Source organism: Mustelus asterias, chromosome 2, assembly GCF_964213995.1.
Source record: "Mustelus asterias chromosome 2, sMusAst1.hap1.1, whole genome shotgun sequence".
NCBI classification, from domain to species: Eukaryota; Metazoa; Chordata; class Chondrichthyes; order Carcharhiniformes; family Triakidae; genus Mustelus; species Mustelus asterias.
Genome location: NC_135802.1, coordinates 92,593,187 through 92,610,850, shown reverse-complemented (window position 1 = coordinate 92,610,850; position 17,664 = coordinate 92,593,187). Strand labels below are relative to the sequence as shown.

Genomic DNA, 17,664 nt, shown 5'->3' with positions numbered 1-17,664 from the left:
TGCTTGTTCCAGTGCTGGATGAGCAAAATATCTCCTCCAGTTAAATATTGGGAAGACTGAAACCATTGCCTTGGTCCCCGTTACAAACATTGCTCCCTTGCCACCAACTTCATCCCTCTTCCTGGCAACTGTCTGCAGCTAAACCAGATCGTTTGTAACCTTGGCATCATATTGGACTCTGAGATAAATTTACAACCACACCCACTCCATCACTTGGGCTATTTTCGCTACTGCAGCTTTGGGTGAAACTGCTCCATCTCAAATTTGCTGCTGCTGAAACCTTCATCCATACCTTTGTTATCTGCAGACCTGACAATTCCAATAAACGTTTGACTGGCCTCTCATATTCTACTCTCCATAAACTTGAGGTCATCTGAAGCTCTATCAATGTCCTAAAGGGGTTTGCATCAAATTCCTCCATGTCCTCTCTGTAATCTCCCCCATCCCAACAACCTTCAGATATCTGCGCACCTCTAGTTCCGGCCCCTTCAGCATGCCCAATTTTAATGGCCGTGCCTTCAACCGTCTATGTCCTATGTTCTGAAATTCTCCCTCTAATCTCCCTGCTTTAAGATACTTCCTGAAGTATGCCTCTTACACCAAGCTTTTGATCACCTGTGCTGATATTTCATTACTTGTCTTGGCAGGAAACCTTTGGTATAGCTGAACAAATGGCCTAACCTGCCCTCTGTTAAGTGGAGGGGATTAGGAAAAATGAAGTTGGTAGTTGAGAATAGATCGGGGTGGGGGTTATCTTTGTTACTTTGTGTTGACCATGGTATAGTGAATGATTTTGGTCCCATAGCACTTCATGTGATCCATCCCATTATTGTGTGCCAGATACCATAAGGTACCCCTTGGTGCAAAGATGGGGCCATCAGGATTGGAGAAAGCAAGGATTTTACTGGGGAAATCTGACGTTTAAGCTGGAGGAGAGGGAGTAGCCCCCCGCCCCCCACAACACTTCCCCATGACTTAGAATGAAGGAAGTGGCATTGGAAGAAGTTTGGGGGGTTACGGTTGGTGAGGTGGTCTTCATCTGTGATTGATACCACAGGAATATAGAGACTGCATAAAAAGACGAGCTGCAATGAGTGAGTGTGACTGAGAGTAGAATAGTTTGTACAGAGGTAGATGTACCAGGATAGTGAATAGAGGAGAGTGAAAAAGATGAGTTGAAATAGAAATCAAGAATGCAGAAGATAAGAGGGAAGTAGGGAGTAAGTACATTCTTCAGAGAAACTTGAGCTGGGGTTGATGTCGGTGGGTTAGGACCAAGTTTAAAAGCTCGGGCAAGTCTGGAACAAAGTTTCTCAAAGCGGAAGTTATCAAAGATGTGACTCAGTGATGAGAATTACGCTGATAGAAAAGATGGGGAAATTATAACCGGTGGGGGCATTTAGCTTAAGATTATTGATGGAAGGAAAGTGTTCATTGTTAACAGATACTCTGCAGAAATGTATGCACCGATGATAATTGTTATTGATGAGCCTAATTTTCCATTTATGAATAGATTGAAACCAGTTAAGATCAGAAGTACTTTGAAGTTCATTAATGAATCACTGTAAAGTTTAAATGTTGCTTCTGCAGTTATGTTGCCATTATGTGGCCTTTGCAAAGGTTTAGTGGTAAATGCGACTTGAAATTCTAAAATCGCCATAACAATGGTGGGTTTCATTTGTAATGCATATCCAATTAAAATTCTGTACATCTGTGAACTGTTTAATGAGTATTCAGTACAATAGTAATCTGTCAAAGTTTGTGATGTAGCATCAAGTATCTATCAATTGCCCTGAGTGCATGGTGTTGGCACAGTTCGAACAGTGTTCGGGATACATTATCCATTGTTTTCTGAGTGATGATCAATATTTTGGTTGTCTGTCCACGCTGCTCTCTCAATGCTCCCTTTGTTATCTTTCTGAGGTCTCCCAACAATGGAACTTTTTTTTTGTATGTCTGATCTTTCAGTGGATTTTTCAGATGACTGCACAGTAAGTTATGGGGCATTTTTCGACAATACTGTGCAATTTCTGCAGGAATGGATAATGATGAAATGGTTGAAGTTGTGTGTATTACTGTGTGATGGGTGTCTGGATAGGGTTTTTGGGGCTTGTCTAACCTCCCAAAGTAAAGCTGTTCAAGACTGTATTTACTTGAAATGGTTGCTCATATTTACAGCTATTAGGTACATATTGGGAGCTCTGCATGAGGTTGGAACTCCTTGCTCCTTCCATATCTGTCACGTGATCAGATGTGTGGTTTTGATGTTAACCCTTTACAGCATTTTGCTAAATTGTATATTACAAAACTTAGAGTTGCTGTTCATCATCTTCTGGCCCCAACCTTGGTTCCACAAGTGAGGTTGTAAGGTTTGGGTATGATGAAGAGGTATTTTATTTTTGTAAACGTTTCATGAGAGCTAAAAACACTGCCAATTGCAACTGATTGCTTTTGTGCAGTTTTTAACTTCCGACTTACTTCTAAAACAGTGAAACATCATGCAGAATGTTGAAAAGCATTTCTTCCTTGCAGTTGTAATGTTATTGTTCACTAAAAGGCAAGCTTAGTTGCAATTCATTTTCCATAGTTACAATGGGTGGGATTTCCCCATTTTATGGCAGAGTGGTGCAGCGGGGGCAAAAAGGGCAAGGAAGCCACCCAGCCAAAGGGATATCCCCTCCATCTGATGAAGGAGCAGCACTCCGAAAGCTAATGGCATTTGCTACCAAATAAACCTGTTGGACTTTAACCTGGTGTTGTTAAAATTCTTACTGTATTTACCCCAGTCCAACGCTGGCATCTCCACATCATGTCAGTGAAGGAGCAGGTCCCATGATATACCACTGTCAGGATGGGCTCCGATTGAAGTAACAAGAACATAAAAACATGAGAACTAGGAGCAGGAGTTGGCTATCTGGCCCCTCGAGCCTGCACAACCATTCAATAAGATCATGGCTGATCTTTTCGTGGACTCAGCTCCACTTACCCGCCCGCTCACCATAACCCTTAATTCCTTTACTGTTCAAAGATTTATCTATCCTTGCCTTAAAAACATTCAATGAGGTAGCCTCAACTGCTTCACTGGGCAGGAAATTCCACAGATTCACAACCCTTTGGGTGAAGAAATTTCTTCTCAACTCAGTCCTAAATCTGCTTCCCCTTATTTTGAGGCCATGCCCCTTAGTTCTAGTTTCACCTGCCAGTGGAAACAACTTCCCTGCTTCTATCTTATCTATTCCATTCATAATCTTATGTTTCTATAAAATCTCCCCTCATTCTTCTGAATTCCAATGTGTATAGCCCCAGTCTACTCAGTCTCTCCTCATAAGCCAACCCTCTCAACTCTGGAATCAACCTAGTGAATTTCCTCTGCACCCCCTCCAGTGCCAGTATATCCTTTCTCAAGTAAGGAGATCAAAACTGTATACAGTACTCCAGGTGTGGCCTCACCAGCACCTTATACAACTGCAACATAACCTCGCTGTTTTTAAACTCCATCCCTCTAGCAATGAAGGACAAAATTGCATTTGCTTTCTTAATTACCTGCTCCACTTGCAAACCAACTTCTTGTGATTCTTGCACAAGGACACCTAGGTCCTTCTGCGCAGCAGCATGCTGCAATTTTTACCATTTAAATAATAGTCCATTTTGCTGTTATTCCTACCAGAATTGATGACCTTACATTTACCAACATTGTACTCCATCTGCTAGACCCTCGCCCACTCACTTAGACTATCTATATCTCTTTACAGACTTCCAGCATCCTCTGCACATTTTGCTCTGCCACTCATCTCAGTGTCATCTGCGAATTTTGACACTACACTTGGTCCCAAATCATCTATGTAAATCGTGGTCCCAACAATTGTGGCCTCAACTATTTACCATTTATATAGACGATCTGGAGGAAGGGACTGGGTGTAGGGTAACAAAGTTTGCAGATGATACAAAGATAAGTGGAAAAGTGAATCGTGTGGAGGGCGTAGAAGGTCTGCAAAGAGATTTGGACAGGCTGAGTGAGTGGGCGAGGATCTGGCAGATGGAGTATAACGTTGACAAATGCGAGGTTATTCACTTTGGAGGAAATAATAGCAAATTGGATTATTATCTAAATGAAAAAAAATTGCAACATGCTGCTGTGCAAAGGGACCTGGGGGTCCTTGTGCATGAGACGCAAAAACCCAGTCTGCAGGTGCAACAGGTGATCAAGAAGGCAAATGGGATGTTGGCCTATATCGCAAGGGGGATAGAATATAAAAGCAGAGATGTCTTGCTGCATCTGTACAGGGCATTGGTGAGGCCGCAGCTGGAATATTGTGTGCAGTATTGGTCCCCTTACTTGCGGAAGGACATATTGGCCTTGGAGGGAGTGCAGAGAAGGTTCACCAGGTTGATACCGGAGATGAGGGGTGTTGATTATGAGGAGAAACTGAGCAGATTGGGTTTGTACTCATTGGAATTTAGAAGGCTGAGGGGGGATCTTATAGAGACCTATAAGATAATGAAGGGGCTGGATAAGGTAGAGGTGGAGAGATTCTTTCCACTTAGAAAGGAAGCTAGAACTAGAGGGCACAGCCTCAAAATAAAGGGGGGTCAGTTAAGGACAGAGTTGAGGAGGAACGTTTTCTCTTAGAGGGTGGTGAATCTCTAGAATTCTCTGCCCACTGAAGTGGTGGAGGCTACCTCGTTGAATATGTTTAAATCACGGATAGATGGATTCCTGATCGGTAAGGGAATTAGGGGTAATGGGGATCAGGCGGGTAAGTGGAACTGATCCACTTCAGATCAGCCATGATCTTATTGAATGGCGGGGTAGGCTCGAAGGGCTAGATGGCCTACTCCTGCTCCTATTTCTTATGTTCTTATGTTTTTATGATCCCTGAGGCACACTAGTCACTGATCGCCAACCAGAAAAACACCCATTTACCCCCACTCTTTTTGTTTTCTGTTAGTTAACTAATCCTGTATCCATGCTAATACATTACCCGTAACACCGTGCACCTTATCTTATGTAGCAGTCTTTGGTGCGGCACCTTGTCAAATGCCTTCTGGAAATCCAGATACACCACACCCACTGGTTCCCCATTGTCCACTGCACATGTAATGTTCTCAAAGAATTCCACCAAATTAGTCAAACATGACCTTCCCTTCATGAACCATGCTGCGTCCTACCAATGGGACTATTTATATCCAAATGTCTCGCTATTTCTTCCTTGATAGATTCAAGCACTTTCCCTACTACAGAAGTTAAGCTAACCGGCCTATAGTTACCTGCCTTTTGTCTACCTCCTTTTTTAAACAGTGGTGACACATTTGCTCTTTTTCAATCTGCAGAAACCACCCCAGAGTCCAGCGAAGTTTGGTAAATTACCACTAGTGCATTTGCTATTTCTCCCGCCACCTCTTTTAGTACCCTGGGATGCATTCCATCAGGACCAGGAGACTTGTCTACCTTTAGCCCCATTAACTTGTCCAACACTACCTCTTTCGTGATAATAGTTTCTAGGTTCTCACCTTCCTGTCATCAATTTTTAGCATGTTAATTGTGTCTTCCAGTGTGAAGACCGACACAAAATACCTGTTCAATGCCTCAGCCATTTTCTCATTTCCAGTTATTCCATCCCCCTTCTCATCCTCTAAAGGACCAATGTTTATTTTAGCCACTCTTTTTCGTTTTATATATTTGTAGAAACTTTTGCTATCTGTTTTTATATTCTGAGCTAGTTTACTCTAGTAATCCATCTTACTTTTCTTTATGGCTTTTTTCGTGGCTTTCTGTTGACCTTAAAAGATTTCCCAATCCTCTAGGTTCCCACTAATCTTTGCCACTTTGTATGCATTTTCTTTCAATTTGATACCCTCCTTTATTTGCTTAGATATCCATGGCTGATTATCTCTTTTTCTACAGTCCTTCCTTATCACTGATATATAATTTAGTGAAAGATCGCTTTGAAAGTCCTCCACTGTTCCTCAATTGTCCCACCATAAAGGTTTTGCTCCCAGTCTACCCCTTAGCCAACGCCTCTCTCATCCCTTTGTAGTCTCCTTTGTTTAAGCACAAGGCACTCATATTGGATTTTACCTTCTCACGCCCCATCTGTATTTTAAATTCAACCATACTATGATCGCTTCTTCTGAGAGGATCCCTAACTGCAAGATCATTAATTATTCCTGTCTCATTACACAGGACCAGATCTAGGATAGCTTGCTCCCTCATAGGTTCCATGACATACTGTTCAAGGAAGCTATCGCGGATACGTTCTATGAACTCCTCAAGGCTTGACTGACCTGGTTTGACCAATTAATATGCAGATTAAAATCCCCCATGATAATTGCTGTACCATTTTTACATGCATCAGTTATTTCTTTGTTTATTTCTTGCTCCAACATGATGTAATTATTAGGTGGCCTATAGACTACGCTTATCGGTGACTCTCCTTACTATTTCTAATTTCCACCCAAATGGATTCAACCTTTTTTGCATAGAACCTATATCACCTGTCACTACCACCCTGATGTCATCCTTAAATATCAGAGCTACCCTTGCTGAGCACCACTGCCACCACATCACACACCCCAAACCTCCGTGTCTGAGAGCATGAGCTCCATGCTGTAGACGACACACCTGCATGATGGTGGTCACAGACGATCTGGACTTTGAGGGAGTAGTATCCTTTGAAGTTCACAAATGGCACCCCATGTCACCATGGAGACCACAGAGCCATATGGTTGCAGTTGATGACACTGGCACCTGGGGCATGCCTGCAATGTGGGTGAATCCATGGCCCTGATATTCTGGCTTGCCTGGTCCCAATCCAAGTTGATTTGATTTATTATTGTCACGTGTATCAGTATACAGTGAAAAGAATTGTTTCTTGCGTGCTATACAGAAAAAGCATACCGTACATAGGGAAGAAAAGGTGAGAGTGCAGAATGTAGTGTTACAGTCATAGCTAGGCTGTAGAGAAAGTTCAACTTAATACAAGGTAGGGCCTGCTCCCGGAAAATCAACACGTCCTACCTCCCCCTCCCCTGCAGGGTACCAGTCCTGGCCGCGTGCAGCGGCATGTTGATATCACTGTTGCTGCTCAATAGCAGTCAAAAGAATTGTCCACTTGACTGGCTCCATGATTCTCCTGAACCAAAAATGAAAGGAAGAGAACATCAAAGTGAGTCCTGACAATTCTCTAGCCCGCAGCGCTCTCGGAATCTGGGGCATCCACCCATGAACATTCCCTTATGTGAGCGCCTTTCCAATGATCCTCACTCCCTCCCCTGTCCATAGCCAATTTCCCACAGATGTCCCTCTGACTCTACCTGAATGAAGCGCTCCAATCCTTTCGCGTCTAAGTGGGCCTTTCCCGAGATGAGGAGTGAGGGCGATTCAGTGGATCTGCATTCTAACCTCGGGAGAATGAGCTCCTGCCACCTATCATTTTCTGAATGGAGTGATTGATGATTGCCTTCACTATGTCTTGTGTTGGGGCTCACATCTGTGTTACCTCCCTGTTATAGAGACATAACTATTAGGCTTGCCATTCAATGCTTGGGGGTAACTATTCGGCACCAATCAGTTTTGCACTCATGCATTGCAGTGCTGACTAAGTTTGCATAATTGCCTTGTCAGGGAATTAATTAGGCAACAGGCTTCTTCTTGTGTTCAGTGAGACACACATCTGATGCATGCGAAAACTGCAGTTGACAGTCAAATGCATCCTGAGATGGCACCCTCATTCCCCCAGCTCTCATGGGCCTCAGAATAAACCAACCTTCCAACTTAAATAGCCAGCCACCCGGATACTAATTCCTGACAGCCTGGTCGCCATAACCAGTGGCCTTGGGACTTTCAGATAACTCATGTCCTCATGCTGCAAAGTTCAGCCTGACTGTGCAGGCTCATTCTCACTGCATTCACTCCCTCGCCGCCTGTCTGAGGGTCTTCAGCCTCCATGATGCTTAGAACCACTCTATGGCAGAGTCCCCCACTCTGTCAATGCAGCCTGGCATCTCACAGGACCCCACCCAGGGATCTCACAGTCACTCCCTGTGCTGACCCAGTGGATTCACCTGCTCCCACCCACTCTCCAGCTGCCACTCCAGAAGCACTGACCCTCAGTAGTGATACCACCACAAGCCCAACAAGGAGGACATGGGAAGCGCAGTCTGCAAACCAGCCACCGGATCCCTTTAAATCCAGAGGCTCTCAGTCATGAAAGGCTACTAAGGCCTGCGAGAGATGCCGGGACTGAAACCCCGGCCCTGAGTTACACTTATTTGGATTCCCCCTGCGTCCTCTCCATGCCCCCCCTGCAATTGGCACCCTGGTGGATGATGGCGACCTGAGTGCTCCCCTCCACTATGCCCCCCTTGGAGGTGAGGTCACCAGGTTCTCATTTTTATACAGCTGTTGTAAATCATGGTGGCATGACATTACGCTGGTGCCCGATGAATATTTAGTGAGGGAGGGGGGCGCTTGCTGGTGATATGTTGTATTTAAATGTGGTTCCTAACCCTCCGTGGCGGGATTCTAGTTACGGCACTAGCAAGGGTGGGGGGGGGGAGGGGGCGGCTAGAAAATTGGGAATTCGATCTCGCCGGCAAGAATCGCATTTCCCAATTCTCGCTGTAGTCTGCACATCATCATTGGCCTCGCTAACAGCTAGTGCAGGCTAAAAATCACCCCGTTGTTTTTGCAGTGATTAATCTGGAATAATTTTTAAAGAGGGGAATGAGAGAGCCAGAAACAGACAGGCTACATTAATGAAGGGCAGCGCATCACAGCGATTCATCGAAAGACAATGGCAGAGGCAGCAAATGGAATGGGGTGAAATGGAGTGAATGAAAGGACTTGCTCCTTGTTTTATATGTGAGATCTCTGTGTATGTACTGCTACGCTTGTGACAGAACTAATTTAGCATTGATACCCTCATTTCAGTTGTTTTAAAAATGTCACAAAGTTCACATCATTCTACTTTGCAGTATCAAGGTCAGCCCTCTTAACTATTCCATTATAGAAGCTAGCTTCGAGGCTTTGCCCTTCCTACAACACCTAGCAAAATCTCATGAAAACATGATGAAAATGTTCTTCCTAATGTATGCTTTTAAATTTACTTTGCTCTAATTTACTTTTATATCCTTGGGTCTTAATGCCTTGATTTAATTTGAAATTTCTCCATACCTATTAATACTTATACATATCTCAATTACATCCTCCCTTAACTGCTTCCTTTCTGTTCTTAGAAAGAATCTTAGAAATCTTAGAAACCCTACAGCTCAGAAAGAGGCCATTCAGCCCATCGAGTCTGCACCGACCACAATCCCACCCAGGCCCTACCCCCATATCCCTACATATTTACCAACGAATCCCTCTAACCTACGCATCCCAGGACACTAAGGGCAATTTTAGCATGGCCAATCAACCTAACCCGCACATCTTTGGACTGTGGGAGGAAACCGGAGCACCCGGAGGAAACCCACGCAGACACGAGGAGAATGTGCAAACTCCACACAGACAGTGACCCATGCTGGGAATTGAACCCAGGTCCCTGGAGCTGTGAAGCAGTAGTGCTAACCCACTATGCTACCATGCCGTTCTATAGAGCTTTTTTAATACTGGCCCAATACTCGCCCTTTTCAGTGAGGATCAGTTTTGATCCTCTTCTCTGTACCTTCTCTAGTGCTTGTATATCTTGTAAGTGACCTGAGCAACTGCAGTACCAAGTGCAATCTGAGCAGAGCATTGTAAAACCCCTGTAGATCTGTATTGTGTTTGGGGGTTTTGATATATTTGTTTTTGTGGGTTGCATCATTTTATTCCATAGAGCTTAGCAGGTGACCCCTCCCACCAAGAAGGACAAGGGCAGCAGGTACAAGAGAACACCACAACCTGCCAGCTCCCCTCCAAACTGCATCCCAAACTGACTTATAACTAGATTGCCGCCATTCATTTGCTATCACCAAGTCAAAATCCCAGAACACTCTTCCTAACATTACTGTGGGTATAACTGCATCACATGGACAGCGGCGATTTTAGAAGGTGACTCACCACCACCTGCTTGAGGGCAGTTAGAGATGGACAACAAATGCTGGCCTCGCCAGCATCATCCACATCCTGTGAAAGAGCACATTTCTTTCAAAAGTGACCAGATATGAAGTATCAATCTATCCCCTTAGTGGTAACCTGGTGTTCTGATTTCAGATTTATTTGCCAATGAGGTGTCATATCTAAGAACAGCCCTTACCAAACAAGCAGGCCCACTAAGTTCAAACAAGACGAGCTAATAAGTAGCAAGTGCCAAAACAAAATGCTGCAGATGCAAAAACCTGAAACAAAACTCAAAATGCTGAAGGAGTAGACCAGGCAGAAAGTGTGGTGAGTAAAACGGTTAACACTTCAGGTAGATGACCTTTTGTCAGAAATAACCAGTGCAAATTCAGGCTGAGTTACTTCAAGTTTGATCCTGATTGTCAGCCTCAGAAGTCACAAATTGTACACCTCCTGCCTATTGCGACAAATGATTAATAGGTTTGGATTTGTTAAACACAGTTATCATACAGCAAACATCTGAAATGTACAGTGCATAGTTAGTCGCTTATTGAAGTGTTTTCAATGTTGGATATCCTGTTTGCTCAACTTCCCCTGTGGCTTCAGCAGTGCGAAACGCCAGCCAAATTCCAGGGGCGGACAGAGAAAATGCTTCAAAGACACTCTGAAGCTCTCCTTGAAACACAGCAGCATTGACCTTAATGAATAGGAGGAACTTGCGACCAATCGTTCAACATAGTGACAAGTTGTCCATCAAGCTGCATCATTCTTTGAGCCCCAACACCCTAATGGCAAGGCAGAGCCACTCCTGCCCTCTGGATCTCACTACCTCATGGGATATCCTGCCGTACTCTCTGGATCCCACTACCTCGTGGGATATCTTGCCCTGTGTCCCCAAAGGTGTGTGGTCATGAATCAGCCTGTTCAGTCAGATGAAGACAGGTGGCTGAATCTTGTGATCCTGAGCAGACACCATTTGCGAATTGAGGGGCAGCTGACGATGATGGAACTTCTGCCCAAAAATCTTTCCCTGAAATTTGGCCGCCTTGTCTTGCCAAGTCAGCTGCTCAGAAGTGGAGGGAATGCATCCAGGAAGAAGTTGAGTTTTGTGGCTGAGACCCAGCTGAAGCTTCGTGTTAACCATGAAGGGAACGCATGACAACCCGGGTACCCTAGCCACTTAGTCCTCCAACCACCATCTGCCCCACTTGTGACAGAGACTATAGGTCATACATTGGGTGCCTCAGTCACCTGAGAACTCAGTGTGAAATCAAGCCATTGTTGACTCTGAGGGGCTGCCTAAGAGAAGACAGTGCATAAACATTGAATGTTCAAAGTGCTAGTTAAACACATTGATTATCCTTGTGAAACCACAAAGCCTTTCTCCTCCTATTACTCCTATGTGGTACGACCCCTATGGTTTCAGCAGAGCTAGTGGAAGGCTGCTGGTTCTCTGATCAGCTGTTTGTGGCTGACACCCTTTTGAGTCTGGGTGAGCCCCGCCAAAGACTATCCTGCCTGTCTGGGGGCACAGTCACCCAGTGAATCAGAAATCAGCATGTGGGTTCTCTGACTGGGGGAGGACAGAGGAGGAGTGGGTCATTCTGAGCAGAGTCCGCACTTCAATGTCCCCTTTCTCCATCTTCCTGCTGGTGGCCACCCACACTTCCTCGCTAACCAGCTGGAGAACACTTTGTTGAACAGCCAAGATGAGGCTTTCTTCCCTTCAATGTGTACTGACAGACAGTTGTTCTGGCCACTGGTGACAATAACAATGCATACAGTTGCCTGCCACATCTGATGCTTCTTTTGACAGAGGTGAGCATCAGTGCTAAGACCTGAGGCATCATAGTAAAGATATCTCTCCATTTGTGCACAATGCCTCTGGAAATGTCATTAAAACTTGAACCTCTTTCTGCTGCTGCTACTTCAGAGTAGCCCCCTCTATCAATAGCCCCCAAAGCTCAACACCTATGTTTTATTCATTTGTGGGATGTGGGTGTCATTGGCTGGACCTGTATTTATTGCCCCTAAACTGTGTGGGTTGGTGGGCCATTTCAGAGCACAGTTAAGAGTCCACCACGATGCTGATGATCTGGAGTCACATGGAGGCCATCCCAGGTAAGGATGGCAGATGTTCTTGAGATGATAGAAATGGGTAGACCTGCAAGGTGTGTTTGTCTGAGGAATATTGTACAGGAGTGGGCTAGAAAAGTCATTGAGCAGTTTTGCAATAGAATGTTGTGATACAACGTAACTTTCCTTTCCGGAGGATGTAATTTAATCCCTTACACCATTGCATCCAGGAGGAAGGGACCATAATCCAGCTCACCGCCTCGGCCATTTCCAACTATGCCGCCTTGGTCTCTGAGGCAGGTTCATTTCTCCCGTCTGCTGAGATCAACTTGCTCTGCTTGCTCTAGCAGTCCGCAGTATGATTTCAGAGATGCATCAGGGAACTGTGAGGCAGCCACCCTTCATAAAAACTCAAAACATTGAGCCACTCTCTTCACAATTGTATAACAGATCCATTCTGACCCCTTGCAGAGTTCTTTTTAACTGGTACAGCTTCAGTAGTATGGTGTGGGTTGTCATCATGCTTGCCTTCTCTAATTTTCCAGGAAACCCAGATGGTAATGCTCCATGAAAAAGCTACTGGGAAATCTGTTGCCCAATCTTCTATGTTCCTGATGCATTGCCAGCTTTCCTCACTGAGTGCGTTAAAATTCAGCCTTTTGTGTCTTGCTTACAAATCAAGGTTCACCACCTGCGTGGATTACCCAATACATAACCCGAATAATCTCGTGGGATGTTCTCAGGGAATGATTGGAATCTGAAGCATAAACTGCATTTTGGAATCCTAAATAATGAGGATGTACATATACAAAGTTTAAAGAAATAAAAATAAGCTTGAACATTTTCTTAAGAATTCGCACATGATCTGTGTACCTTTTGATCATTGGAAGTGTTAAGCATACGTGACCCATGCACCAAATGAGAGTTTTGTGTCCGAGTTGTGACTTTAGTCTGTGACTCTCCTAAGTGCAGGGGTGTGAAGGTGATCAGCTGCCCCATGACTGTACACTCATTAAATCAAGCTGCCCACCACCATTTGCAGTCCTGTTGCACAAATAGGTGGGGCTGGACCTCGGCCTCTTACCTGAGAATAAAATATCTGAGCTGGATGCAAGTCTACTGCGCATTCTGTTGATGCACTTCCTGGTTCCACGATCAACCTTGCACATATTCTTCAATGTCACCTTGGCCCACATATCGAGCATTGGGATGATTTGCAGCGTGAAAGATTTAAGCGATTTCAAACTGACAGTTTTTGAAACCAGTGCGTAAATATTGGTTGGAGTCTGGCTGTTTGGAATGTAACCAAATGGTAAACATGTTACCACAAAATAAATCAAATTGCTCTCTGTAATAAATAAATATTTGCAAGTGATTTCAGGGCATTTGGTATCCATTGTCACCTCCAATAATCAAATCATAATGTTTATGATATGTCATTATTTTTGACAGAACTAGAACAACATGGCTGTTTGGACACATTCTCCTCATCATACCCGCAGCAGATCAGAAGGAACACTGATTGATCTGGATGAAAACCCATCAACAAATAACGTATTTTTCAAAGGTATTGAAAATTCTTATACTACATAATAAATGTTTGCTCCAGTTCTTGTTTATTTCTGGCTCTGTTTGTGGACAGATTCATTTTCAGTTGACTAACTATTTAGCAGTAAAATTAGTGTTTTGATTTTGAGCCACAAAGCAGTCCAGATTAGCAGTGGGACGGCCTACATCTGATGGTCTTCAACCCCGAATCAACGCCTTCCCCCGCTACCCGCACCCATAATCTATTCGAGTGTAGATGCCAGCGTCACAGCAGCCTGAAATTTTGTGTTCGCTTCATTAGCAAGCCACGTGGTAGTATACAGGTTTAATTTAAATGAGGCTCAAGGTCCAATTTTGATCAGGCCTCAGATCATTCTTTATGAAATGATTGCGTTGGTGATGCGCGACAATCAAGCACGAGGTACAAGGCTTCAGCGATTGAAGGCTTTTATTGACAAACAATGGAACTATCTAAACACGAGTACACCATTCCAGACTGGAGGGGTCCCGCCTGAGCAGAGGGTCTTATACCTCTCCCCAGGAGGCGGGGCCCGACCGGGATGTGCCATAACAGCATCCACCACAGGTATATTAATCCCACAGTGTAAACACCCTAACCCAACAACAACATTATAACAACCCCACAGTGTCAACACCCTAACCCGACAGTAACATTGGAATAACCCCACAGTGGTAACCAACGATGGTTCACCACAGTTGGCATCTGGGCACTGTGCAGTTTTTATTTCTCAATGTACAAAAATCAAAATATACAATGATCATTATTGACATAAAATCCTGATCTAGAATCCTATGGTGCAGCCTATCGAGTCTGCACTGACCACAATCTCACCCAGACCCTATCCCCAGAACCCCATGCATTTACCCTAGATAGTCCCCCTAACACTAAGGGGCAATTTAGCATCGCCAATCCACCCAACCCGTACATCTTTGGACTGATTGCTTGGTGTTTTTCCATATTTTGATTCACTTGCTTGTGAGTCTTTTGTGTTTTCGGATTTATTCTTCCAAAATTTTCTAACCCACAGTTTATTTCTTTCATCCCCTAATAGATAACAGCAGCTGTCGAGAGGTTTCACATGGACAAGACACAGATTTACTCAAAGACTGGAATGAATTAGTATTTGATCTTCCTAGCCAAGCAGTTTCTCAGAACACAAACCCATTTTGGAACGGTTTATCAGGATCAAACCCATTTTTAGACGACATTACCAAAACGAGTGACAACAAGCTATCATGCCCAATGTCGGGGATAATGGAGGATTCACTGTTGCTGTTTGAAAATCCAAGAGGTACAGACTCTGTGGGCTCTTCAACTGACGAATTGGATATTGATCACCTAATCTATATTGGAAAACCTTTCGCCAAGCAACATGGAAGGTGGAAAAGTGCTTCAGATATTTTGGATTTTTCGAGCAAAGAAGAAGTCCCTCAAAATAATCGCCCAGTGAGCCAATTTATGGTGCCGAATTTGGAATCATTTCAAAATGACAGAGAAGCCTACAAAATGGCATGGTTGAATCATAGGCAGCTAACTAGATCCTGTCTTGATTTGGACATGATAAGCCAAAACCCTGGCTGGGGGCAGACACAGGCTATTGAAACTCACATTGTTTGTAAGATAGACCATAAAGGGGGGTCACTTCAGTTGCCTGAATCCGACATAAGTGTCCATATACCTGAAGGTCATGTTCTACCAGGAGAAATCCAGGAAGTGGCAATGAAGTCCTTGCTTGACCCACCTCAGGTACTGAACAATGATCTTTGTACAACTATTGGTCCATTACTGGAGCTAAAGCTGAGCAATTTCAATACCAAAGGTTGTATTTCTTTGGAAATGAAGGTGACAGCTGATGTGAAATCCGATCCTATGAGTCAAGTTATGACTGAAACCATGTGTCTCTACAGTGATAGCAAGGAGGGCCCTTTTGAGAAGGTGCACGACATATATGTATATAAAGATGTTATGCAAGTAAAGCTGGAAAATCTAAGTCCTTGTATGTACATTGTAGCAGCAGTTCAAGCTAAAACCATTCAGCCTCCTGCATTGACAGTTTGGGATTACCTTAACAAAATGATTACCATTGGCGTTTATGGGCCCAAACATATTCATCCAGTTTTTACTGCAGTGTGTGTAATCTTTGGTCACAATCAAGTTCCACAAAAGCTTACAGATGTTAAGAAAAGCAATAAAAATTTGCCACCAGTTGTACTTCAACTCTGGGGAAAGCATCAGTTTCAGTTAGATACGCCACGAGATTTTGAAATTTTAATTTTTCCCAATGACTCGAAGTACGAAGTACAAGGAGCTGACCAGAATGAAAAAATTCAAAGGTCTTTGCTAAAAATAGGTAAAACCGTTCGACAGCAATTTTCTTTGTCTATGTGCAAATCTGGAGAAATTCATTCATTTCAACTCGGGGTCCAAGTCATAGGCGCCAACCAGGATGTACTAACAAAATTCAGCGTCCAGACACCCAACCCAACACCTAAATCAAATGTGAAAAGACGTTTCCAGAGATGGAAAGAACCACTAACAGCTGCCCCTTCGGGTGAAACGTCACCAGTTAAATATCCCATATTTCAAGAGAAGCCAGTAAATATTCTTAAATATGGAGTGGCGCTGAAACCTGTGCTGAGACAACCAAAGATTGAATATTTATTGGAATATTTCAAAGGTGACACTATTGCACTTCTTGGGATGGACAAGATTAAAGTCATTGGTCAAACAAGGATCAAAGAATGGTATGTTGGTTTCTTACGAGGAAAGATAGGCCTTGTGCACTGCAAAAATGTGAAGGTAATTTCTCGAGAGCAAGTCATGGACTTTTCAGATGTAAAGGTCACGACCAAGATATTGCTCAATCAAATTATGATTCCTCTTAAGAAATTGACTTATATGTATTCATCCATCCGTACACTCATCACTCAGAATATTTCCAGTTGGAAGGCCTTTGCGGAAGTGCTTGGATACACTGACCTCTCGCTGGATGAAATTTGCAGGAGACCTGTTGAGAGTGAATCGGAACGAGTTGCATGTACGTTGGAGAAGCTGAAAGAAGACTGCCACGCTGCTGACAACAGGGTCAAAAGAAAATTTCTATATGAAGTTGTTCTGGTAAGTAGTCTTGATGTGGTTGGCATTTCAATACACTGTGATAGTAGCAGCAGCATACTGCATTACCAGTGCTGTTTTTTTTTTGATGCAAGATAAACTCAGATCCTTCTCTCTGTTCATTGGTTCGGGTTACATTAGAGATTCTATGATGTGAGTTTTCCAAATGTCTTCGTTCTTCCCAAAGCAAATTCACCAAAAATCATATTGTTTGGTCATTAAATCTCTTTACAGTTTGTGGGAATTCAGAGTAGAAAATGACAGTTGCGTTCACCCATGCAACTATGCCTGCATTTCATTGCATTCTGTCACGGACCAAATGTGTGTGCTTTCTTACTGCCTGTAATTAGTATGTTTTGGGTGGGAAGAAGTGTGACTTTTCTTACCCATTGAACGTTTATTCTAATGAAACGACTCAGCAGTAAGCTTTTATGAGTTTAAATAAAGGTTATTCACTCTTGCACACTTGCTCTGAAATAACGCAATGTCACATGCTCAGTCATGCACACACAACAATTGGATATAGATAGAGTGTGCATTTTTAAAGATTACAGTTAATTCAGTCTCTGATTTATGATTTCTTGTCTCCCCAATGGCAGGCCTATGATTTCATGAATGAATTTGATAATTTTAAAGTTGAACTGATGGTTCTGCAAAAAGGATTCGCAGCAGCTTCAGGTTTTTTGTAATGAAATTTCTAGGAGCTTGGTTCTTGAGTAACTTTGAAAACTGGAACAGGATAAATACTTTGGATGCTTGATGATTTGCAGCTAGTTCAGAGTCTGGTTCTCAGATTGGCTGACAACTGATGGTTCTGATCTGTCTGAGGGTTCATGCTTAATAAGGATGCAGCCCTCCTAAA

The 17,664-nt window shown here is 43.5% G+C and overlaps 1 protein-coding gene across 1 annotated transcript in view; it reads left to right on the top strand.

Annotated features, from left to right (window-relative positions):
* Positions 1 to 17,664, top strand: part of macc1 (MET transcriptional regulator MACC1) — a 67,488-nt gene that overhangs the window by 31,419 nt on the left and 18,405 nt on the right. The window contains exons 2-3 of the mRNA XM_078238500.1: positions 13,571 to 13,685; positions 14,740 to 16,805. Of these exons, the coding sequence (XP_078094626.1) occupies positions 13,583 to 13,685; positions 14,740 to 16,805 (2,169 nt within the window). The 5' untranslated portion in view covers positions 13,571 to 13,582. The remainder of the gene's footprint in view (positions 1 to 13,570; positions 13,686 to 14,739; positions 16,806 to 17,664) is intronic.